This window comes from Schistocerca cancellata, chromosome 10 (assembly GCF_023864275.1).
Source record: "Schistocerca cancellata isolate TAMUIC-IGC-003103 chromosome 10, iqSchCanc2.1, whole genome shotgun sequence".
NCBI lineage: Eukaryota > Metazoa > Arthropoda > Insecta > Orthoptera > Acrididae > Schistocerca > Schistocerca cancellata.
This window is the reverse complement of record NC_064635.1, coordinates 207634010-207661379: the sequence shown is the minus strand read 5'-3', so window position 1 is coordinate 207661379 and position 27370 is coordinate 207634010. Positions and strand designations below refer to the sequence as shown.

At 43.6% G+C, this 27370-nt stretch overlaps 1 protein-coding gene across 1 annotated transcript in view; it reads right to left on the bottom strand.

The window, feature by feature from the left end:
* LOC126106294 (putative ATP-dependent RNA helicase DHX57) overlaps nt 1-27370 on the bottom strand; it is a 228608-nt gene that overhangs the window by 195112 nt on the left and 6126 nt on the right. The window contains exons 2-4 of the mRNA XM_049912514.1: nt 21049-21166; nt 20115-20293; nt 14538-14853 (exon numbers count right to left, since the gene is read on the bottom strand). Of these exons, the coding sequence (XP_049768471.1) occupies nt 14538-14853; nt 20115-20293; nt 21049-21166 (613 nt within the window). The remainder of the gene's footprint in view (nt 1-14537; nt 14854-20114; nt 20294-21048; nt 21167-27370) is intronic.

The following is a 27370-nucleotide window of genomic DNA, read 5'->3' as shown; positions in this document are numbered from 1 at the left end:
GTTTGCAGCACCTGTAGACTAAAAGTCAAGTAAATTGTTTTGAGGAAACACAAAAAGTGCTTCAGTCTGAAAGGGTGCAGGTTGAACACACGAAGAATGTAGATCTAGGAACCTTTGATATAACAGTTGTAAAGTGTTGTAGCTGTGTTGGGACTTAACGGTCTACAGAAAGTATACGCTAAATACAGTTGGTTTAGGATGTTTGTTGCTGTTAGTAGTAGTTTATCTTGTAGCAAAATTGAAGTAGATAGTTCCTTTGAGCCATTATGGATAGAGGTCATTCTTGGCAACCTGGCTGGAATAATTATTGCATTCTTTTACTGACCTCCCAATTCAGATGATACAATTGCTAAAAGGTACAAAGAAAGCTTTGGTCTAATTTCAAACATGTACATGACTCATACAATTAGAGTTGGTGGTGACTTCAATTTATCCTTGACACTGAGCAATTACCGTATTTACTCGAATCTAAGCCGCACTTTTTTTCCTGTTTTTGTAATTCAAAAAACCGCCTGCGGCTTAGAATCGAGCGCAAAGTAAGCGGAAGTTATAAAAATGTTGTAGGTGCCACCACAACTAACGTCTGCCGTCGAATATATGTAGCGCTAGACAGGAATGCTTTGCAGCCACAAAGAGAAATACTGTCGCCAAAACTTCTGCGTCAGTAAATAAATTAAAAGAAAAGGTAGAAGAATGAAAACATTATGCCATGTATTCTTTCGTGTTTGCTGCTATCTCATTTAAATCCTGTCTGCCTAATAAACTACGAAACTAGTGTGAGACAACAGCAAACGCGGAAGAATATACATATTCATGTCATGTTTATATTCGTATTATTCTTATGCTGAATATTGATACAGTCCGAAATGAAGCACGGCAACTGACTACATTTTTAAATCTAACATGACCCTCATTTCTGTGCTGAATGTAATGTACTAAAGAGGCGTCTGCAAAGATTTTCAAACGTAGAAAAATTTTTGCTAAACTATCGATCAGAACATCTTCTATCATATGTAGTCTATTATTTGGTTCTTGTTGATCATTATCAAAGAAAGCAGCAATGTAAGTAACAACAAATAGCAGTCTGTTGCCATTGTTACACTTATGAAACAATTCCTCTGGTATTTTTTTTTTTTTTTTTTTTTTTTTTAAAAAGAAAGCCGCGGTAGCGCGCACAAAAGCAAGCAGCCATCCGGCGAGCGACAACAGGTCGTAAACACTCATCATCAGAATGTGACGAACAATGCATAACACAGTACAATAATGCATTTTCAGCGTACAGTGATGTAAACACCTATAACAAAGAGAACGGCACTTAACAGATCAAAGCAAAATAAGCAATCGATTCAAACCAGACGAAGCATGTAAAAAAGGAAGGGTACCTGTATAAATACGGATGGAGCGCCTGACACATAGCAATGGCTACTTGGTAAAGCCTAACTGTTAAGCTTACGACTCGAACCGAACTACTGTAGCTGTATCTTCATCCATTCGACCTCATTGTGTCTCATGTTACAATGGACCAACTTTGTTTCGATTTGGAGGGGCTGTCTAAAACTTTTCTCTCCCCTTGAATTTTGAGTCTCAAATTTCAGGTGTGGCTTAGATTCGGGAAATTTTTTTTCCTTGATTTCGAATCTAATTTTTCAGGTGCAGCTTAGATTCATGTGCGGCTTAGATTCGAGTAAATACGGTAGTTCATGAGCCCACTCTAATAGTAAACAGATGGCAAAAACACACTTGACCTCTTAGCAACAAATAGTCCGGAGCTAATAATGAGCATCAAAATGGATAAGTGGACATATGGCTTTCATAGGTAGACTTAACACCATAGCTTCCAAATCCTTCAAAAAGTAACGAAAAATAATATCTATTCAAAGAAGCAGATCAAAATCCACTTGATTGAGAGTCAGTCTCCACTCCCTCCAAATTAACAATGTAAGTGTAGACCATATGTGGCTAGAATTAAAACAAATGGTATCGACAGCAACTGAGAGATTTTAAAATTGACAAATGATGGAGCTGATCCCCCATGGTTCACAAAACTGGTAAGAACACTATTGCAGAAACAACAAAAAAAGGATGCCATGTTTAAACAAATCCAAAATCTCCAAGATCGACTGTCTTTTACAGAATCTCTAAATTCAGCACCGACTTCAACGCAAGATGCTAATAATATTTTCCACAATGAAACTTGGTCTCGAAACCTCGCAGAAAATCAAGAGATATTCTGATCGTATGTCAAGTATGCTAGCAGCAAGACACAATAACGCCTTCTCTGTGGGCTAGCACTGGAAATACTATCGATGACAGTGTTGTTAAAGCAGTGTTAGTAACCTCAGCTTCCAAAACTTCTGCACCATACATGATGAAGTAAATATTCCAGAATTTGAATTAAGAACACTCCCAACATGAGTAACTACAAAGAAGATATCCTCAGAGTAGTGAATCAATTTAAATCACTTGACAAAAGCAAGTATACCAATAAGGTTCCTTTCACAGAATGGTGATCCAATAGGTGCATACTTAACAATCATATACAATCATTTGCTCAACAAAAGATCCATATCCAAGGACTGGAATGCTGCAAGGGTCACATCAATATTCAAGAAAGGTAATAGGAGTAATCCCCCGTGTGGAGTTGCTAGTTTTCAACTGCGTGCCTCCCCAAGTGGCAGATAAGGGAATGTTCACCAGATATGGTGGACACTGAGGAAATAAAATACCCAGATGGACCAAAACTAGCAAACTGCTGCCTCTTGCAGCTGGGAGTTGGGTCACCAAAGTCTGGGGGAGGGGGGGGGGGGGGGGGGGGGGTCCCGTCCTTAAGTAGAGGTTAGACATAGGATTGACAGCCCATTCAGTAAAAAGCATCTGCTACAAAACTTCAACAAAGAAAAGCCGGATGAATAAAGAATGACAGACATGGCATGAACAAAACTTTGAAGAAGGCAATCAAACAACAGAGACAAGAAAAGTAAGAAAAGAAATAAAAACAATATAAAGCATAAATTGGATTTATTCATCGGTACTTGGAATGTGGGATCACAACACCACACAGGAGCTCTGAAAGTGATGCTAGACCAAATAATGAACCTGAAGCAGAGCATCACAGCATTACAATAAGTAAGATGGACCAGGAGTGGAATCCTAAAAAAGAAAGAAGCAAACCTATTTTATACCTGTATCAAAAGGAAACATGAGTTCAGGATAGGATTTGTGGTGTGGCCATCAAATAAATCACTTAGTAATTGGATTCAACCCCATAAACCCAAGACTATGATGATGAGGTCCCACACTCCTTGACAAAGCATAGGGGATGATGCGGGGGACCCGCACCGCCGTACTTGGTTCAAATGGCTCTGAGCACTATGGGACTCATCTGCTGTGGTCATCAGTCCCCTAGAACTTAGAACTACTGAAACCTAACCAACCTAAGAACATCACACACATCCATGACCGAGGCAGGATTCGAACCTGCGACCGTAGCAGTCGCACGGTTTCGGACTGCGCGCCTAGAACCGCGAGACGACCACGGCCAGCGCACCGCCGTACTAGGCAAGGTCCTAGCGGAGGTAGTTTGCTATTGCCTTCCTCCGACCATAATGGGGATGAATGATGATGATGACGACAACAACAACAACACCCAGTCATATCATATCAAGGCAGGTGAAAATCTCTGACCCCACCGGGAATCGAACCTGGGACCCTGTGCTCAGGAAATGAGAACACTACCGCGAGACCACGAGCTGTGGACCGAGACTATGAACACTTAGGATAAAAGGGAAATTCTTCAATTACTTTTTAATTAATGCCCACACACAGACTGACGAATTGGGGGATGAGGAGAAAGAAGCTTTCTATAAATCTCTGGAAATAGTAAACATGCACAAAAACATAGGAGGAAGAGGACTCAAATAACTTGGTGAACCCACCTAACTTGGAAGAGGTGAGAACTGCAATGAGAAACTTAAGAGCAACAAGGTAGCAGGAACAGATGGCATTCCAGCAGAACTTTTCAAGAAAGGAGGCTCTGAATTGGAAATGAACATCCTGAAACTTGTTAAACTAATGTGGAAAGAAGAGGGAATGCCCCAAACAGGGAAAAGAGGAAATTATATATATATAAAAAGAAAGATGATGAGACTTACCAAACAAAAGCGCTGGCAGGTCGATAGACACAGAAACAAACACAAACATACACACAAAATTCTAGCTTTCGCAACCAACGGTTGCCTCGTCAGGAAAGAGGGAAGGAGAGGGAAAGACAAAAGGATGTGGGTTTTAAGGGAGAGGGTAAGGAGCCATTCCAATCCCGGGAGTGGAAAGACTTACCTTAGGGGGAAAAAAGGACAGGTATACACTCGCACACACACACACATATCCATCCGCATATACACAGACACAAGCAGCAACAAACATGTATGCACTCTCGAACTATACAGTCAGACCACTGAACAGCTACTGGAAGAGCAGGGCAGAAAGACAGCTCTGCATGTTTACACGTCTGTAGCGCTCAGGTAGCTGTGACTCAGTGCACCTAAACTCGTCCCTAGTGGTGGAAAGGCCGGTGACGATGTACGCGTCAACACGTCCTTAGCGCTGTAAGGAAGACTCGAGGGCCGCGCTTATACATGTCAGGCACGCCAGGGGAATGGTGAGGCATGACAAGTTAACACGTCCTCAGCAGTCAAAGGGTTAACTCCTCCTGACTAGAACCGCAAAACTAACCATTTATAGAACACTGATTTGACAAGGGCTTACATACACCTCTGAGACCTGCGCTCTGACAGCCAAGGATGCTGAACTGCTGGATGGATTTGAGAGAAGGATACTCAGGAGAATCATCAGCCCAATATGAGAAAGGGAAAGATGGAGGATGAGGTACAACTGTGAATTTTACGCCATCTACAAAGACCAGCCTTTTGACAGAAATGTGAAGTCATCTAGGCTGAGGTGGGTTGGTTGGTTGGTTTAAAAGAGGGGTAAAGGGACCAAACTATGAGGTCATCGGTCCATTGTTCCTAATAAAACAATGCCACAAGTGTAAGAATAAAATAGATGAGACATATAACACAAAACGGAAAGAAAGGGAAGCCCACAAGAACAAAGGAAAGGCAACGAACACTAAAAGGAACAAAAGAGGACCAGAGAGCAACAGAGAGATGCGAGAAACAGTTAGAAGAGAGTAAAACAAGGAAGCAGATTACAGTGGCTGGTCGACTATGAAAATAAAACGGAAAAGCCAGCCACCCCGCAACACATTAAAACCTTCACCCCAAAAACCCCAGGGTGGAGGACACAGAGGGGCAAAAGACATGCGTTAAAAACCACCCTCACGGATGAAATGTAAAACCAAATCAGCGAATGAGGCATTGTCTGCTAAAAACAATGATAATGAGTCCAGCAACCGAAGATGAAGTCGCAGGGCAGCCAAAGGAGGACATAGCAGAACAATATGGGCCACTTTCAACCAGACACCGCACCAACACTGAGGTGGGTCCTTCATGGCACAGGAGGTAGCCGAGGGTCGCCCAGGGAAGGCCAATGCAGAGCCGCCATAGAACCACGGAGTCCCTGCGAGAGGCCCTCATTGAGGACTTTCACACATTCATGGTCCCCTTAATGGCTCAGAGTTTGTTGTGCATACTGAGATTTTGCCATTCCGTCTCCCAAACCTGAAAAATCTTGTGGTGTAATAACGAACACAGGTCAGTTGTGGGGATGCCCATCTCCAGATGTGGTTTCCGTGTAGTCTGCTCGGCCAGCCCGTCAGCAAGTTCATTTCCTGGCATTCTGACGTGACCAGGGGTCCAGACGAACACCACTGAACAACTGGACCGTTCAAGAGCATAGATGGACTCCTGGATGGATGCTAACGAAGGATGACGAGGGTAGCACTGGTCGATAGTTTTCAGGCTGCTCAAGGAGTCAGTAAATAAAGGAAAAGACTCCCCAGGGCATGAGCGGAGATACTGTAGTGCACAAGAAATGGCCACCAGCTCTGCAGTGAATACACTGCAGCCATCGGGTAAGGAATGCTGTTCACTATGGCCGCCGTGAATGTAGGCAAAGCAAAACACGACCATCAGTGATCGAGCCATCAGTGTAAACAACTTCAGAGCTCCGGAACACGTCAACACTAGAGGAAGTGACAGTGGAGAGCCACAGGGTTAGTGGAGTGCTTAGGGCCGCGTGAAAGGTCCAGACAAAGCTGCGGCTGAGGCATACACCATGGATGCGTACGTGAACAGACCACAAGTAGAGATGGTAAAGGGAAGGACTCCAGTTCAGAGAGAAGGGACCACACGCGAACTGCAATCGTTAACTCCGACCTGGGCCGCCGATGTGGGAGATGGACTGCCGCGGGTGGGAAAAGGAGATGGTAATTCGGATGCTCAGGGAAACTACGAATGTGTGCTGCATAACTGGTGAGCAGTTGCGCATGTCTGATCTGCAATGGAGGGACCCCAGCCTCTAGGAGGGACCCCAGCCTCCACCAGTACGCTAGTCACCAGACTCGTTCTAAAAGCTCCTGTCGCTAGTAAAAACCTGCAGTGGTGCACAGGGTAGAGTAAATGCAACACTGAAGGCACTACCGAACCATAAACCACACTCCTATAGTCAATTCGGGATTGGACAAGGGCCCTGTAGAGTCGCAGCAATGTAGAGCGATCTGCACCTCAATTGGTGTTGGTCAGGCAATGGAGGGCATTGAGGTGTTGCCAGCACTTCTGCTTTAAGCTGACAAAGATGAGGGAGCCAAGTCAATCGAGCGTCGAAAACCAGTCCTAGGAATCGATATGTCTCCACTACAGTGAGTGGACTGTCATTAAGGTAAAGTGCTGGTTCCGGATTAACGGTACGACGCCGACAGAAGTGCATGACACACGATTTTGCGGCTGAAAACTGGAAGCCACAGGCTAGAGCCCATGACTGCGCCTTGTGGATGGCTCCCTGTAGGCGCCACTCAGCAACACCATTACTGGAGCAGCAGTACGAAATGCGGAAGTCATCTGTATACAGAGAAAGTGAGACAGAGGGCCTGACAGCTGCTGCTAGACCATTAATGGCCACTAAAAATAGAGAGACACTCAATACAGAGCCATGTGGGACTCCATTCTCCTGGATGTGGATGGAACTATGGGAGGCACCAACTTGGACATGGAAAGTACGAAGCAACAGGAAGTTTCGGATAAAAATTGGAAGCGGGCCCCAGAGACCCCACTCGTACAATGTGGCAAGGATCAGGTCGTATCATATGCTTTACGTAAGTCTAAAGAGACGGCAACCAGGTGCTGCCGTCTGGAAAAGGCTGTTCAGATGGCAGATGGACACAAGATTATCAGTGGTAGAGCGATGCTGGTGGAAGCCGCCCTGCCATGGAGGCAGCAGGCCACGTGACCCCAGGACCCAACCCAACCGCCGACATACCATACGTTCCAGCAGCTTACGAAGAATATTGGTGAGGCTGATGGGCCGATAGCTTTCCACATCGAGCGGGTTTTTACCGGGTTTGAGCACCAGAATGATGGTACTCTCCCGCCATTGTGATGGAAAGATGCCATTGCACCAGATCCAGTTGAAGATGACAAGGAGATGTCGCTTGTAGTCAGATGAGAGATGTTTAACCATCTGGTTGTGAGTGTGACCAGGCCCAGGAGCTGTGACAGGGCAATGTGCAAGGGCACTGAGGAGCTCCCACTCTTTAAATGGGGCACATAGTGAATGAGAGGATGTTCCCTTCCAGCCACCGTTTGAGAGTGCGTTAGGCTACAGGGGGGGGAGGGGGATTCGACACAGAGGCTCGGGCAAAGTGCTCGGCAATCGTGTTTGCGTCGGTAGATAACACGCCATTTATGGCAACACCAGGGACACCTGTTGGGGCCTGGTACAGGAAAAGACGTTTGATCTTTGCCCAGACATGGGAAGGTGATGTATGGCACCCAATGGTCGAGACATATCTCTCCCAACACTCCTGCTTCCGTCATTTGATAAGTTGGCAAATGCGGGCATGGAGCTGTTTAAAGGCTATGAGGTGCTCCATGGAAGGGTGCCACTTATGCCGCTGTAGAGCTCGCCAACACCTTAATTGCTTCAGTTACTTCTGGCGACCACCAAGGGTCTACCTTATGCCTCGGGCACCCTAAAAGAGTGAGGGATCGCATTTTCTGCCGCAGAAAGAATTGTTGTAGTCACCTGCTCTATCATCACATCGATGTTACCGTGTGGGGGAGATTCAACGGTGACAGCAGAGGTGAAAGTTTCCCAGTCCGCCCTGTTCAAAGCCCATCTGGGCAGGCATCCCTGGGCCTAATGCCGGTGCAGTGACAGGAAGATGGGGAAGTGGTCACTCCCACACATATCATCATGTGCTCTCCAGTGGATAAATGGGAGAAGTCCTGGGCTGCAAATTGATACCGTATTTACTCGAATCTAAGCCACACTTTTTTTCCAGTTTTTGTAATCCAAAAAACTGCCTGCGGCTTAGAATCGAGTGCAAAGTAAGCGGAAGTTCTGAAAAATGTTGGTAGGTGCCACCACAACTGTCTTCCGCCATCGAATATATGTAGCGCTGCATAGGCATGCTTTGCCGGCACAAAGATAAATACTAGCGCCAAAACCTCCGCGTCAGTAAAAAAGAAAAAGAGAGAGAGAGAGAGAGAGAGAGAGAGAGAGAGAGAGAGGGGGTGGAAGACGAGCCTTCTTCTCCGCCCCGAGTTTCGACCACTGCATTTTATACATTAGACAAGAAGTAAATACAAATTCTGTATTGTTCATTTTCGAATGTAGCAGCATTTCAATGTTGAATGTACTACGAAAATCTGACTGGCAAGACTGGGATGTTTTGTCAATATGGCCAACCCTATGTTCTGAATTGTTTCCTACCTTTGAGAAGAGATGGTTGCTAATAGGAACTTTTATGAATTGTGAATCACATACAGTATTCTCTTCGCCATAAGAATAATACGAATATGAATATTTTGCCGTGTATTCTTTCGTGTTTGCTGCTATCTCATTTAAATCCTGTCTGCCTAATAAACTACGAAACTAGGGTGAGAACAGCAAACGCGGAAGAATATACATATCATGTCATGTTTATATTCGTATTATTCTTATGCCTAATAGTGATACAGTCAGAAATGAAGCACTGCAATTGACTCGATTTTTAAATCTAAGATGACTCTAATTTCTGTGCAGAATGTAATGTACTAAAGAGGCGTCTGCAAAGATTTTCAAACGGAGAAAAATTTTCGCTAAACTCTCATTCAGAACGCCTTCTATCAAAAGCAGTCTATTATTTGGCTCTTGTTGATCATTATCAAAGAAAGCAGCAGTGTAAGTAACAACAAATAGCAGTCTCTTGCCATTGTTTTGCTATGAATCGATTCCTCTCTTTTTTTATTGTAAGCGGCGGTAGCGCACATGAAAACAAGCCATTCTGCGAGCGGGTACAGGCCGTAAACACTCATTATCAGAATGCGAGAAACAACTCATGACACAGTACAGTAATGAATTTTCAGCTTAGAGTGACGTAAACACCTAGAACAAAGAGAACGGCACTTACCAGATCAAAGCAAAATAAGCAATCAATTCAAACCATACGAAGCACGTGAAAAAGGAAAGGTACCCGTATAAATACGGACGGAGCGCGTGACGCATAGCAATGGCTACCTAGTAAAGCTTAACTGCTAAGCTTACGACTCGAACCTACTGTAGCTGTATCGTCATTCATTCGACCTAAATTGTGTCTCATATTACAATGGACCAACTTTGTTTCGATTTGGAGGTGTGGCCTAAAACTTTTCTCTCCCCTTGAATTTCGAGTCTCAAATTTCAGGAGCGGCTTAGATTCGGGAATTTTTTTTTTTTTCTTGATTTCGAGTCTAATTTTTCAGGTGCGGCTTAGATTCGAGTAAATACGGTAAATCAATTGCCAAGTAACTACCATGAGCCACACCAAAATGTGAGATGGCCCCAGTGTTTACGAAACAGAGGTCGATCTGAGACAGTCAAGTTTCGACATCTCTGCTTCAGCCAGTAAGCGTGGTGCCACCCTACAAGGGGTTATGGGCATTAAAATCTTCTGAAAGTAGGAAAGGTTTAGGGAGTTGATCAATCAGTGCAGCTAATACATTCACAGGTACTGCACCATGTGGAGGAAGATATACATTGCACTCAGTTATTTCCTGTGTCATCCTTATTCTGACAGCCACAGAGGGGTTTGAAGGGGCACAGGTTCACTACAAACTGAGTTTAGGACATAAACACAAACTCCACCTGACACTCGATTATAGTCACTACAGTTCCTGTAATATCCCTTATAGCCGCGGATGGCAGGGGTCCGCATTGCCGGGAACCGTGTTTCCTGGACGGCAATGCAGACAGCAGGTGTAAAACTTTACAGCTGCCATAGCTCAGCCACGCGGTGGAAAAAAACCCCACAATTCCACTGGAAGATGATATCGTGAGACTGGGAAGGCATGGGACAGTCAATGAGGCAGTTTACACTTCAGAGTCACCTGCTGCCACTGATTGTTGCCCGAGTAGTCCACATCCATTGTGTCTGAGGGTCTGGCGAGATCTAGGTCCACAGCGGACGCCAAAATCTCCACCCCATCCTAAGACTCAGAGCTTGTAGGTAGCGGTGGTGTGGGTGCCAACGGAATTTCCTTTGTCTTAGGGGTTTGCTTTTTGGATTTGTCTCGCTGCTTCTTGGGTTTCCCTGGCTGTGAGGACTTGACTGGCTCGGTCTCCCGGACAGTGGATGAGAGTGAAGCCCTACGACCAGCTGCTTTTGGGCTCTTCAGCCGCTGGTGGTGTCGTCTTTCCCACTAGCAGAAACCTGGGAAGGCAGCCAAGGGGGCCCTTACTAGCAATAGAAGCCAAAGAAGACTTACGCTTAGAAGTGGAGACGGACATCCCCAATGGTTGAGGAGGTGTTGCTCTCGAAGTAGGTGGTGCAGGAGCAACAGAGAGGGAAATGCCCCCTACCATCAAGGGGCAGGCGTAGTCTTCTGGCTCTGAGAGATGAATTGGGTTGGCGTAGCTGATGGTGCCACAACTGTTGTAGCAGCTGTGTAAGATGATGTCATATGCACAGGATGAAGGCATAAAAATTTTCTCTTTGCCTCAGTGTATGTCAGTTGGTCCTTTCTTTCTGGAGAATCCTGCAGTCTGGCAAGCAAGGTGAATGGTGCACTCCGCAGCTGACACAGATGGGAGGTGGGGCACATGGAGTATTGGTATGTGATGGGCATCTGAAATCTCAACATGTGATGCTGGAAGTACAGGGGAAAGACGTATGGCTGAACTTCCAGCACTTCAAGCACCGCATCGGGGGAGGGATATAGGGCTTTACATCACAGTGGTAGACCATCACCCTGACCTTCTCGGGCAACGTATCATCCTCAAAGGCCACGATGAAGGCACCGGTGGCAACCTGATTATCCCTCAGATTCCGGTGGACATGCTGGACGAAATTTACACCTCACCACTCTAAATTGGCGCGCAGCTCATCGTCGGACTGCAAAAGAAGATCCCTGTGTAATGAGATACCCTGGACCAAGCACCGGGCAGGATGGCCATTGCCGGGAATTGCGATGCCCCAGGGGGATGGGCATCTATCCCTTGGCATATGTGGGGAATTAATGGCGCAGGCATCAGCAGAGCGGTCCCTGTGTGGTCTGGGAGCTGCAACCAACAGGGAACATGGTGGCCCCACCACAACGAACTGGCTACCATGCTGGATATCAGGTGCTAGGAAGTCCTCGGTCATCGTCAACGCAGAAAGCGACACTGCAGAGTGCATGGTGGAAAATGCACCCATGAAGGTGTCCTCGCCCAAGAGATGAAGAATAGGCGGGGCTGCAATGCGACGCCGAGACAGTAGACTAAAGTTATCAATGCACAATGGACACAATGCACCATGTAAGGTGCCCCTCCCCAACTGGCTCGCTCTTTGGGAAAATTTTGAAGAATGGAGGTCAAAACCTACAGGGCACCATCACATAAAGGCCAAAACATGTGAAACTCCTTTTAGTCGCCTTTTACGACAGGCAGGAATACCTATTCTAACCCCCAGACCCGCAAGGGGTGAGGTGGGCTGGACAATGGCATGGATGAATGATACAGAAATATCAAAAAGACATTACAAGGAAAGACAGGTGGACAGAGAGAATGTTGTCGACCAAAAACTAGATGGGAGGACGGTGTCATAGAAGACCTACAGAAGATACTCTACAGAAACTGGAAAATGGTTAAAAGTGACCAGGATAAATTGAAGGAGATAGTTGAAGAGGCTAAGACTTGTCATGAGTTGTAGAGCTGCAGAAGAAGAAGAAGAAGAAGAAGAAGAACAGGAGTAATCCACTAAGTCACAGGCCATTATCATTAACACCGATATGCAGCAGGATGTTGAAACTTATATTGCACTGAAACATCACGAATTACCTCAAAGAGAATGGTCTACTGACACACAGTCAACACGGATTTGGAAAACATCATTCTTGTGAAACACAACTAGTTCTTTGCTCGCACGAAGTGTTGAGTGCTATTGACAAGGGATTTCAAACTGATTCCATATTTCTAGATTTCCAGAAGGTTTTTCACACTGTACCTCACAAGTGGCTTGTAATTAAATAGTGTGCTTATGGAACAGTCTCAGTTTTGAGACTGGATTCTTGATTGCCTGTCAGAGGTCACAGTTCAAGTAACTGGCCAAAACCGACAGAAGTGATTTATGGTGTTACAGGACCACTGCTGTTCCATACCTATATAACTGGAGACAATGTGAGCAGCCACCTCAGGTTGTCTGCAGATCATGCTGTCATTTGTTGTCTACTGAAGTCATATGAAGATCAAAGCAAATTGCAAAATGATTTCGGGAAGATACATGTATGGTGCGAAAATTGGAAATTGAACCTAAATAATGGAAAGTGAGAGGTCATCAATACAAGTGCGACAAGGATTCCGTTAAACTTAGATGACACAATACAGCAGTGAAATCTAAAGGCCATAAATTCAACTAAATAGCTAGGAATTACAAACAACTTAAATGAGAAAGAAGACATAGAAAATGTTGTGAGGAAGGCGAACCAAAGACTGCATTTTATTGGCAGAACACTTAGAAGATGCAACTGATCTACAAAACGACTGCCTACACTACACTTGTGTGTCTCCTTTTGGAGTACTGCTGCACGATGTGGGATCCTTACCAGATAGGTTTAATAGTGTATTATGAGAAAGTTTAAAGAGAAGCAACACATTATGTATTATCGAGAAACAGGGGACAGAGTGTCATAGACATAATACAGGATTTGGAGTGGACATTATAAAAACAAAGGCATTTCTCACTGTGGCAGGGATCTTCTCACAAAATTTTAATTACCAAATTTCTCCTCAGAAAGCAAAAATATTTTGTTAACACTGACCTACATAGAGAGAAATGATCATCATCATAAAACAAGGGAAATCAAAGCTTGCAAGGAAAGATATAGGTGTCAGTTATTTCCAGACGCTGTACAAGAGTGGAACAACAGCAAATTATTGTGAAGGTGATTCAATGAACTCTCTGCCATGCACTTACTTATGATTTGCAAAATATCCATGTCTGAATGATGAACATATTGGCAGCCCATGTCTTTGAGAAGAATACTAAAATTGCACGAAGTGTCTAGGGATTTATGCTTGATACCTGCGTATCAAAATTGAAGCAATAGTAGAAAAAGCAAAAAGGTTTCACAGATAAGTACCCAACACCTCAGACAACCTTTTGGATATGAGAAATTTCACTGCCTGCCGGGTTCTGTGACTGCTCTCGCCCACCAAATCAAAGCAGCAGTGGAAATGTTGCAGCTGTGTCAGGCCAACCAGATGCCATCTTTAGCCATCTGATCATCACAGTTAAATGCTACGACTCCAAAAGAAAATAACAAGGCAAGCAATGAATTTACAACTGCATAAAATGATTAAGAGACAAACATCACTGTGTGAGGTAATACTGGGTGTTTTTTCGATCACTGCTGTGATATGATTCTAACAGATGAACTCATAAGGGTCAAATTGTCACAGAAACATACTGCCAAAGTCTCCAAAAACATTGCACGAGACTGCCAAGAGGGGGGTGCAGGGAGAATCTGACCCAGGGGGTGTTTTTGCTCAAGTTCCACTACAATCGCCCATGTCATTCTGCATGGGACACTGTCACACAGGCTGCCACTTTTGATTAAAAAAAAAATTACTCTCCTCCCCCAGTAATCTCCTTCAAAAGGGAGAATTTTCAGGAATGATGATAAGGTGAATTATTAAGTGGAATGTGTCTATCTCCAAAAAGTCATTCGCCATTGGGGAAAATATGTCACATTGAAGGGTGAGTACATAAAGAGGAGCAGATGTTCCAAGTTTCAGAGCCACGGTTTAATTTTTGAGGTGATAGTTAAAACTTTATGAGTATCCTCATACATATAATCTGGGTAACTGGCAGCCTTTAAAAAAAAAAAATATTGCACGAGTAGTAAAAAGCACTGGCTGCTCACCCTATGTAAGTAGTCGAGTTGCAGTTCCAACACCCACACACGATTCACGACACGTTCCTTGAAGCTCCCCTCGTATATTGATTCGAGCGAAGACTTTTCCTCGGCACGCTGCGTCACTATGTACTCCGCATCTTCCGGTGATAGTGGATCGCAATTTAATTCACTCTTTCCCGTCGCACTGGACGGCAAGGCAATGTCGGAGGAGAAGGTAATCGGCATCTGAAAATACTGCGACAGCAGCAGCTCCAGAGCCAAGCCTACATCCCCCTTGCTGATCTCCAGGGCTTCGACACAGTGGTTCTTTTCAAAGCCATACCTGCAAACAGCAATGAAACGCACTACCTGTTAATATGACCAGGGAAAAAAAAAAGAGAAGAAGAGGAAGAAGAGATGAATTGCACAAGTCCTTGAAACAAAAAACATAACTGCTAGGTCCTGCCCCACACCCAACTCCATCCCTCCCCCGGGATTCCAATTTCACTTTTCCAGGCAGTCTTCCTCTGTTCTTCCCCCTGAATCCACTACTCAACATCCCTAAGGAACTCACTGTTGCTGGTGGAATATTCCTATCCTGGGCAGTTGCTGCCATTTCATCCCAGCTACCAGCCACCCTCCCACTAACTTTCTTTCTCCCTTTCTTCCCAGATCAAACTCTACGTGACACAACCCTAATTGAAGTGCAGAGCTAAAGTATGGAAGGGAGGAGGGGGGATTGTCCAACAGTAAGCTAGCAAAGTTTTCAGCCTTATCTAACAAACAGTACGGCCTGAGGCCGGAGCTCAGTGCCGTATTCAAGGTGCAAGTTGCAGCCAACTGTGTATCATTTCACCATACAAACAGCTGCCTTAGTAGTCACCCAGCTCTCTAGCTCTCTGGCCAATAACCAGCCTTCAGGACCTTCCGACAGCACTGAAGTGTGCAGTAGTCCGCATTAACAGGGCCCAGTCTACTGCATAAACACTACTGGATCAGCCGACCAGGCTGTCAGCACAGGCTACAGATTGTTGTCTGGTACAGAGACACCGACACACTCTTGAAACAGCTATATCAATGCAGTAAGGTTACAAGCCAAGGACTGCTGTGGGGTGGCCTTTGGCCGAGACCACCAGTGCTGTACCACCATCTCAACATGACCTTCTGCTGGAGATACACCCACAGCCACATGGTCCGAGGTACAAATGAAGACCTTCCAGGTCTGAGCAATTGGGTTCTGCCAATGCCAGGCATTGTTCTGCAGTCATCGGACTGTGGTCTGACCTGGGCAACACAACAGACTACCATTTACACTGAATGTGGTCTCGCTCCACACACAGCCATGGGAGTTACGGCTCTACTACCTGACTCAGTGTTGTGAGGCAACTGCGAGCAAGGCTGCAGCAGAGCTGCACGGACAAGAAGCAATGAAGTCAGTCTCTGTGCCTGCCTGTCCCAGTTTCAGGTTCATCACCCATCACCTAACAACTGCCCCTCCCCCCTTTGGGCACATTTTTTTCTAGGCCTGTTTATTAGAGAGAGACTTTTTGGCGTGAAAGGAATGACAGGTGTCGAAATACAGATTCTGTTGGTGGTTTGTGGGTTTAATGTGGAACGAGGTGTGGACGGAGCCACCAGAGAGGAGGAGGTCAACGTCTTTGAAGGTAGCATGCTGGGTTGAGGAGAACCATGTGAAGTGGGTGGGAGAGAAGGTGTTGAAGTTGTGAAGGAACAAAGATAGGGTGTCTCGGCCCTGAATCCAGGTCATGAAGATATCATCAATGAACCTGAACCAGACTTTGTTGGTATAGCAGGAGACCTTGTGGATGCTCATGGCTGTGCCACAGATGTGCTTATGCACCTTCTCTTCAAAGGAGAAGTAGTTGTGGTTTAGGATAAAGTCAATGAAGTGCATGAGAAATGAGGTAGTGAGTTTGGAGTCTGAACGATATTGTGAAAAGTAGCATTCAATGGCGGTAAGACAATGGGCACGAGAGATGTTAGTGTATAGGGAGGTGGCGTCAACAGTGATGAGTAAAGGGGTGGGGATGTGGGAGAGTTGGTGAAGGAAGTGGTTGATGTCTTTGATGTGGGTGGCTAGATTGCGGGCAATTGGTTGGAGGTATTAATCAATGATGGCTGAAACTCTTTCAGTGAGGGTACAATAACCAGTCAATGGGACGTCCAGAATTGTTGCGTTTGTAGATTTTGGAGAGCATGTAGAAGGTGGGTGTGCAGGGTTTCGTAGGGGTGAAGAGGGAAATGGATTCGGGAGAGATATTCTGGTAAGGGACTAAGGCTTTAAGTGGGGGATTGCAGCTTGTGTTGGACTTCTGGGATGGGATAACTCTGGCAAAGTTTATAGGTGGAGTAGTCAGATGATCGATGGAGGCCAAGTAGTCACTGCAATTCATAACAGCAGTGGTTGAACCTCTGTCTGCAGGTACAATGATTAGGTCAAGATTTGTTTTGAGGTTGTGTATGGCTATTCTTTCTTCTACTGAAAGGTTGGTGTTGTGAAGAAGGGACCTGGGGAAGGATGGTGTGGATAAGTTGGAGATAAGAAATTCCTGGAAGGTGACCAGTGGATGGTTAGGTGGGAGGGAGTCACGGTTGGATGGTGGTATGAACTGGAAGAGGCAGGGCTCACTCTAGTAATTGGGGTGGTTTTGGTTGGAGGGACTGGTGGCAAAGAAGTGTTTCCATTGCAAGGATCAGGAGGAGAGTAGGTCTTTAACAAGCTCAGCATGGTTAAAATTGTGAGTAAGGCTAAAGGTGAGGCATTTGGATAGGACTGAAACTTCTGTGGAGCTGAAGGTCTTGGTGGAACAGTTAACAACAGTGTTATCAGAAACTTTCAACTGTGGATTTGGTGGAGAGTTGGTAGGGAGTTTTGGGTAATGTAGCAAGTTGAAAAGGTCATCTACACAAGTTTAGATGCTGTAATGGGTGGGTACAATAGGGGCTGGATAGTGGTGCCCCAAGGAGGAAATAGGATGTCAGCAGGTTAAATAACTTATGGAAGTCGTGTCTGGAATCCACCATTTGCTGGAGGACAAGGGATTAAATGTCGGAGATCAAATAAAAGGAGTAGGGATTACACAGTAGTAGTATGTTGCGGAGGGATCAGAGGTGGTTCCACGATGCCTGTGCCATGGAGATGTGTTTTTGCAGTAACAGGTTTGTGGGGGAAGAATCTGAAAAGATGTAGGTCACTGCGAAAGGAAGGGGTGGGATACAGAGAAAGGAATCTTTACCGTTAGGCTGTTTGGGGGCATTCCTTGGTTTAGGAGGCATTTTAAAAATGGGGTGTGGGAGTGGGTTTTAGCCAGGGAAAGTGATACTTTTCAGAACTGGTGCAGAAAGATAGAGTAGGGCTGCATTGTGGCAGGAATGGTGCAAAGAAAACAGGAATGAAACAGAAATGAACAAAATAAGAGTTGATGGTAGAGAGAGGAGCTGGGTAAGTGACAAGGTTTGTAAAAATGAATAAAAAGTATGTAAAGACATGCACACACACACACACACACACACACACACACACACACACACACACAAAAAAAATACGCACAGATATGTAAAAATATGCAAAAATACAGGGTGACACAGAAAAACAGGAACATTTCCACAATCCAATAAAACTAGAAGTGATGAAAAAAGAAAGAAATTGCATTCACAGTAATTGAAACCTTACAACGTTGCCATTTAAGAAACATTGATGGCATTTATCATTTTTTTAAACACTATGTCCTTTAGATGGCATCCTCCTGTACGAATACATTCGTGAAACCTGCTGTTGAGATTCCTCATTGACCGCTGTAACATCTCAGCTGGGATACTGTGAATTGCATCCCGAATTCTCTGTTTTAACTCATCCAGGGTTCTTGTTCGAGTCGTGTAGACTTTGCTCTTGAGGTAGCCCCACAAGGGAAAAAAAAGAAAAATAACAAACTGATAAATCTGGCGATCTAGGAGGCCAGGAATGTTATCGAATTGTGAGATCAAATGGTTGCCAAACATTTCTGACACATATGCCATTGACTGCCGTGCAGTGTGTGATGTCGCTCAGTCCTGTTGAAACCAGGCTTCTTGAATGTTTGGAAAGTTGTTCACTGCAGGTGTAATGAAAGTTTGTAACATCTACACGAAATGATCGGCATTGTGACTTATTGTGTTTCCCTGTTCATTTGCAAAAAAATAGGGTTCAATAATCCCGTGTGATGAAACACCGCACCATACTGTCACTTTACTAGCATGTAAAGGGTGTTCATGAACGTCATAAGTATCTGAGTTTGCCCAGCAATGGTAGTTCTGTTTATTCACAAAAACTGTGAGATGAAAATGTGCCTCATCTGACATCCATAATTTGTTTAGAAATCCATTATCATTGTTTATTTTTGTTATTTGTTGATAGAATCCTATTTGTAATCGGTAATCTTTTTCCTTCAATTGTTGCACCGTCTGCAGTTTGTACACATGAAATTTCAAATCAAGATGAAGAATTCTGCAAACACTCTCCCGGGACATACCAACCACTGCTGCTTGCTTAAAAATTGAATGCCGTGGGCTCCGTAAGACAGACTTGCACACATCATCAATGTTCACTGGAGAACGCACACTTCTTGGTTGTCCTGTTGGTTTCTTCTTGAGGGCAGACCAGTCTCCTCAAAGTTATTAATCCAACATTTTATCACATTTTGACAGAACAGCATCATGATGTCCTAAATTATAAAAACATCAAAACTCCCTCTGCGCTGCTATCGAACTATCATTGCTTTTATAAAACATTTTTATGGCTAACGCACACTATTGTGCATTCCACTGAGCTATGATTACTGAAATGACAGACTGTTTACACACTAACCGTCACGAACCTGCAGTGCTGCCACTTGCACATGGCTGCCACTACTCATTTCAAACATTCCCATTATTCTATGTCACCCTGTACGTAAAAATACACTAACATAGATGAAACTATGTGAAACCGCATAAAAATACACACAATTACGTTAAAGTACAGAAATGTGGGAGAAAAGGAATGATAAGGTATGGGAGAGTATGGGATGCAATAAGCAAAAGGAGAGGGGTGGGAGCTGGATTAGGCTGAAGATCAAAAGTTTGTATGGCATGGGAAGGTGCGGAAAACTAATCACTAAAGTGTGGCAGGCTGAGGGATGAAGTGGGATCAATAGGAATAAATATAACTATTTGGGGATCAAATACTACATCAACAATCCACACAGTTACGAAATCTGTGTCAAGCGCGAATCATTGATACAGTGTTGATACAGCACATTTCTGCTCCTATAATCATCCCGGCCCGAACCTGTGGTAACATACTGCCCAACACCCTCCACCCAACAGTTTCCACCCCCCTCTGTCCTATCTCCTCCCCACTCTTGTCTTCCCCCTGTTTATTTGATGCCCTCAGTCAACACACCCATCCATATCTGAATCCTCCTCCTTTTTGGCCACTTTTTCCCCCACCTCCACAATGCCAGACACCTAGCCACAATTCTTCACACTGCATTACAGCATAAAAATCATTTTCCTCACAGTCATGTATTTATGGAGCCAACAGCAATTTATATCAAAGACACTCACCCCTCGAGTCTTCCCAGAGCAAAAATGTTGGCAATAGTCTGTGCATCTTGCTTTTGCTTCGGTCTGGCAGAGTAGTCGACGCCACCTTGAACTCTGAGTTGGCCTCGATCCATCCAATACTGGCAACTCAGCCTTCCTCCTTTGTCCCGGTATGACGACTGGTCACGCAGCGTGAAGTTCTGAGGGAGGTAAAAGGTAATACAATGATAACAGAATGAGTCTTTCACTTGGCAGTGGGGGGGTACGCCACTTTCAAACTTCTTTGAAGATTAAAACTGTGTACCAGACCAAGACTTAAATCGAAAAATTCACTTCTATGGGACTGAATTTGGTGAGAGCACAGCCTGTAAATGTAAAGTTCTGGGTTTGAGTCCTACACCAGCACACAGTTTCAATCTGTCAGGAAGTTTCAGTACCATGCGTTTAAAGTGAATGTTGTAGAACACAGGATATAATAATAATCAACAGTATCAAGTGCATTTTTTGAAAACGAGAAGTGTTTCAAGTATGATGACAGTCACTTCGAACATGTTTGAAACTACACATGGGTAGTCAGACTGAAAATGCCTAGAGAACATTTTGTACTTTATATATCTTCCTTACAATTTCTTGGATCTGCTGTTAAAGAAACATTGTCAGATGAAGTACATATACAAATATTACAACAAAATTAATTACTGTTAATGAAAGGTGTTCTACATATGTGCACAGTGCTGGCAAGTGGGGTAAGAAAGGTAAAGGCACTATTACAGTCAATGAGAGAAATAAATAATAAGAACACAAAACAAAACATCGAAGATATGCTACATCTTACTGCCATAAGTATACAATGCTTTTTATTCTGTCTTGGTCTATAAAATGTAAAATGCTTTAAATAAGTAGTTCACACAGAGACAGTTTATTTTTTAAAAGCAGTGGTGCAAAACAGACATACCGGACCACGAAGCTTCCTGAGTGCCTCCAATACTATACTCTCAGTCTCACTATCGAGATACAGTGTCTGCATTTCCACCTTAAGCTGTGTCGATTTGGGGGGAACTCCAACAGTAGAACTGCAAAAAACAGGTTCTATTAAAACAATGTCACATTGAAAGAAATTTCAGATTGCTAGAAACCCTCTGCCATTAGCACTGTTGCATCTGCTTCCTAACAGCAAAATTCCTATACCTGAATTAGAAGAACAAAGCAAAAGGATTGCTAGTTAGTTAAAAGGAATGAAGGAAGGAAGAAGATTGATTTATAATCCCACCAAAGACATAATGGCTAGAGACCAAGCACACGCTCAGATGGGGAGATTCCTTTGAAAGGAACCATCCAAACATTTGTCTCAAGTTGATCAGGAAACTGTGGGAAACCTAAATCTGGATGGCAAAACAGAACCACAACCTTCCCAAATGCCTAGACAGCAAAAATCCATTTTTAGTATGGCACCTCCAGGTCTACTTTCCTCAACATTGTTTGATTTAATTTGACTACACTCTGCATCTACATCTATACTCTGCAAACCACTGAAGTGCATGGCAGAGGGTGTGTCACATTACACCAGTTATTAGGATTTCTTCCTGTTCATTCATTCCATTCACATATGGAGTACGGGAAGAATGATTGATTGACTGCCTCTGTGTGTGCAGTAATTATTCTAATCTTACCTTCACGACCCCCATACAAGTAATACCCCATAGGGGGCTGTAGTATATTCCTAGAATCATCATTTAAAGCTGGTTCTTGAAACTTTGTTAACAGATATTCTCAGGATAGTTTACACCTATCTTCAAGAGTCTTTCAGTTCAGTTCCTTTAATATCTCTGTGACACTTTCCCACAATTAAACAAACCTGTGACCATTTATGCACACCTCTGTATACAGGGTGGTCCATTGATCGTGACTGGGCCAAATATCTCACGAAATGAGCATCAAACGAAAAAACTACAAAGAACGAAACTTGTCTAGCTTGAAGGGGAAAACCAGATGGCGCTATGGTTGGCCAGCTAGATGGTGCTGCCATAGGTCAAACGCATATAAACTGCGTTTTTTAAAAATAAGAACTCCCATTTTTTATTACATGTTCATGTAGTATGTAAAGAAATATGAATGTTTTAGTTGGACCACTTTTTTCGCTTTGTGATAGATGGCACTGTAATAGTCACAAAGATATGGCTCACAATTTTAGAGGAACAGTTGGTAACAGGTAGGTTTTTTAAATTAAAATACACAACACACGTACGTTTGAACATTTTATTCCGGTTGTTCCAATGTGATACATGTACCTTTGTGAACTTATCATTTCTGCGAATGCATACTGTTACAGCGTGATTACTTGTAAATACCACATTAATGCAATAAATGCTCAAAATAATGTATGTCAACATCAATGCATTTGGCAATACGTGTAATGGCATTCCTCACAACAGCGAGTAGTTCGCCTTCTGTAATGTTCGCACATGCATTGACGCATGTTGTCACGTGTTGTCGGTGGACCACGAAAGCAAATATCCTTCCACTTTCCCCACAGAAAGAAATCTGGGGATGTCAGATCCAGTGAACGTGCGGGATATGGTATCATGCTTCGGCGACCAATCCACATGTCATGAAATATGCTATTCAATACCGCTTCAACCGCACGCGAGCTATGTGCCGGACATCCATCATGTTGGAAGTACATCGCCATTCTGTCATGCAGTGAAACATCTTGTAGTAACATTGGTAAAACATTACGCAGGAAATCAACATACATTGCACCATTTAGATTGCCATCGATAAAATGGGGGCCAATTATCCTTCCTCCCATAACGCCGCACCATACATTAACCTGCCAAGGTCGCTGATGTTCCACTTGTCGCAGCCATCGTGGCTTTTCCGTTGCCCAATAGTGCATATTATGCCGGTTTACGTTACTGCCGTTGGTGAATGACGCTTTGTCGCTAAATAAAACGCATGCAAAAAAATCTGTCATCGTACCATAATTTCTCTTGGGCAGAACTGTACATGACATTTAAAATCATCACCATGCAATTCCTGGTGCACAGAAATATGGTACGGGAGCAGTTGATGTTGACATAGCACTCTCAACACCTACATTTTTGAGATTCCCAAATCTCGCACAATTTGTCTGCTACTGGTGTGCGGATTAGCTGCGACAGCAGCCAAAATACCTACTTGGGCATCATCATTTGTTGCAGGTCGTGGTTGGCATTTCATATGTGGCTGAACACTTCCTGGCAAATTAAAACTGTGTGCCGGACTGAGACTCGAACTCGGGACCTTTGCCTTTCGCAGGTACGTGCTCTACCAACTGAGCTACCAAAGAACGACTCACGCCTCTTCCTCACAGCTTCACTTCCGCCAGTACATCGTCTCCTACCTTCCCAACTTTACAGAAGCTCTCCTGCGAACCTTGCAGAACTAGCACTCCTGAAAGAAAGTATATTGCGGAGACAGGGCTTAGTCACAGCCTAGGGGATGTTTCCAGAATGGGAATTTCACTCTGAAGTGAAGTGTGCACTGCAGAGTGAAAATTTCATTCTGGAAACTTCCCGTTTCCTTAAATAACGTAACTATCCAGCGAACGGTCCGGACACTTAGATGATGTCGTCCAGGATACCGAGCAGCATATGTAGCACACACCCGTTGGGCATTTTGATCACAATAGCCATACATCAACGCGATATCGACCTTTTCTGCAATTGGTAAATAGTGCATTTTAACACAGGTAATGTATCACCAACAAATACCGTCCGCACTGACGGAATGTTACGTGATACCGCGTACTTATACGTTTGTGACTATTACAGCACCATCTACCACAAAGCGAAAAAAGTGGTCCAACTAAAACATTCATATTTCTTTACACACTACACGAATATGTAATAAAAAATGGGGGCGTTCCCATTTTAAAAAACGCAGTTGATATCCGTTTGACCTACGGCAGCGCCATCTAGCGGGCCAACCATAGAGCCATCTGGTTTCCCCCTTCAAGGTAAACGAGTTTTGTTCTTTGTAGTTTTTTCGTTCGATGCTTATTTCGTAAGATATTTGGCCCAGTCAGTATCAACGAACCACCCTGTATATTCAATATCACCAGTTAGTTCTATCTGGTATGGGTTCCACACACTTTAGCAATATCCTAGAACCAGACACACAAGTGATTTGTATGCAATCTACTATGTAGATTGATCGCACTTCCCCAATATCCTACCAATAAACCGAAGTCGACCACCTGCTTTACCCATGACTGATTATACGTGGTCATTCCATTTCGTGTCCCTACAAAGTGTTACACACACATATTTGTATGAACTGGTTGATGCCCACAGTGACTAATTGATATTATGGTCATAGGCTATAACGTTTCTTCGTTTTTTGAGTGCATAGTTTTACATTTCTGAAAATTTAAAGCAAGTTTCCAATCTTTGGACCACTTTGAAATCTTATTAAGACCAGACTGAATATCTATGCAGCTTCTTTAAAACAGTACTTCATTATAGGTAACTGCATCACCAGCAAAAAATCTGAGGTTACTATACGTATTGTCCACAAGGTCATTAATGTACAACATGAACATCAAGGGTCCCAACACACTTTCCTGGTGGCAGTGGGATCACTCATGGAAAAATTCCTGTAGTAGATGGTGTTAGAGGTGCACCTTTTTTAGATTGAAGTCAGCTGATAGGTATACGTGCTTAAAGGATGCCTCTCTACGGGCTCACCTTCAGAGTATGTCTTGTTTCCAAGTAGAGAAGGAATTAGCATATTTTATCAAAATACAAGAGGTATTAGAGATAAAGTTAGTGAACTGCTTACAGATGTTGAGTCTGAAATTATTGGTATGTCGGAGCACACTTAAATAATTTGTGCAGTTCAGAGGCTTCCTTTACCAGGATACAGATTAGCTGGCTGTTTTTCAAGGAGTTCGTGCGGGGTGGGGGAGTGGCTATGTACGTAAAAAACGGTATTCCACTTGAGTCCATAGACGTATCACGGCACTGCACTGAATAGATATTAGAATGCTGTGCCAGGACAGTTGAATTTAGTGAAACTAAACTTCTAATTGTCGTTGTTTATAGGTCCCCTAACTCTGATTTCAAAGCATTTCTGCTCAAGCTAGAGAGGGCTCTTGATTCACTTTGTAGGAATTACCAGAAATTAGTTATATGGGGTGACTTCAATATAAATTTTGTGCATGATGGTGTAAGAAAAAGGATGTTGATAGATCTCCTAATACATATGATCTGATGCAGGCTGTGTTTTTCCCAACTAGGGTGCAGGGAAACAGTTGCACAGCCATAGACAATAGTTTACTCATTCTTCATTACTAGATGTCCACTCCTGGTAGCTGAGCAGTCAGCACGACAGAATGTCCAACCTAACGGCTCGGGTTCGATTCCCGGCTGGGTGGGAGATTTTCTCCACTCCGGGACTGGGTGTCATGTTGTCCTTATCATCGTCGTATCATCCCCATCGACAAGCAAGTTGCCGAAATGGCATTAACTCTAAAGACTTGCACTAGGCGAATAGTCTACCCGTCAGGAGGCCCTAGTCACACGGCATTTCCATTTCCACAACTAGATGTGCATTCTGTCAGTAAAAGCGTGAATGGCCTTTCAGACCATGATGCACAAATTTTAGTACTAAAAGGCTTTTGTACTCAAACAAACGTCACATGTAATTACAAACAATGTACGAAAGTTAAGCCAACAGCAATAGAGTGTTTTTTTTAAACCTTGTGAAGGAACAAGAGTGGCAATTACAATGTTCTAAATGGGCTACTAGCAGAAATAGGCAGCCTGGGTGGCTGACTAGTGGGATAAGGATATCATGTAGAACAAAACAGGAATTATATAAACGTGTTAGAAGTAGTCACAATCAAGCTGCAGCAGTCCTTTACAAACAGTACTGAAAGATGCTTAAAATGTTATTAGGAAGGCAAAAGAGTATGTGACATGCAAACAGAATAGCTAATTCACAGGATGAAATTAAAACCATGTGGTCAGTTGTGAAGGAAGTGTCTGGTCAGCAACGCAAGGTTGACGACATAAAATCAGTTTGCAGTTTACTGATCTCTCTGTGAGGTACTGGATGGGTTAAACAAAAGGTTTCGAATGCAAGGCATATTTTTTTTTCCATTTAACTAAGGTGTTTGTTTGTGTTGATCACAAAATATTGCTCCAGAAGTTGGACCATTTCGGAATACAGGGAGTATCTCACAATTGGTTCACCTCTTACTTTAGCAACATTCACAGTGTTGAGAATGGATGTGATGTGGAGTCTGAGTGGAGTACGGTCAAGTGGAGTGGTGCCCCAGGGATCAGTGTTGGGGTCACTCCTGTTCCTTATTTATATACATGATATGCCCTCTAGTATTACAGGTAACTCTAAAATATTTCTCTTTGCTGATGACACTAGGTTTGTAGCAAAGGATTTCATGTGCAACATAAGACTCAGTTTTTACAGTTTCTAACACATAAGTCAACGAAACCTGACCTTTTAACTTCAGTGAATGGGCATATGATTAGTAAAACTGAACAGTTCAAATTTCTAGGTGTTCAAATAGATCGTAAATTGCCATGGAAAGCACATGTTCAAGATCTTGTTTAAAGACTTAATGCTGCCATTTTTACTATCTGAACGGTATCTGAAGTGAGTGATAGTTCCACACAAAAATTAGTCTACTTCGCTTATTTTCATTCGCTTATGTGGTATGGTATTATATTCTGGGGTAACTCTTCCCACTGATTGACTTTAATAGGGAAGCTAAAAAAGCTTAGGTCTGATCCGCCACTGCCCGCATCAAAACTAGGTTTACTGTGCGGTATCGCTCCCTGTATAGCTAGGAAAGCCAACCAGTATCCTTAAATAGTGCAAGGAGTCCCTCTACCAGTTTTTTGTTAGACACAATTTCTTCAGGTCTAGTTGTCCTGAAGATTCTGTGTCGTTTACTCTCCAATGCCATGCATTTGAAGATTAGGTGTGATGCGTTTTCTTCACCCTCATCAAAGATCCTACATTTAGGGTCCTCTTCTGTTATCCCATTGTGTGTAGGTGTTTTTTGAAGTTCCCACGGCCGGTCATCAGTCCAGTTATGAGTTTGATCTCTTTCCTGTTCAATCCCAGGATTACAGAGCTGCTTTTAAAACATGGCTTGGGCATCATTACCTTACCATGTTTTTGTTTATCGACCTCGGTCCAATACCCTACACGCTGTTTCCTAAGCCAGTTCTGTAGTTCTAATTTGATCATAGTCTTGGTGATTGTCAGGA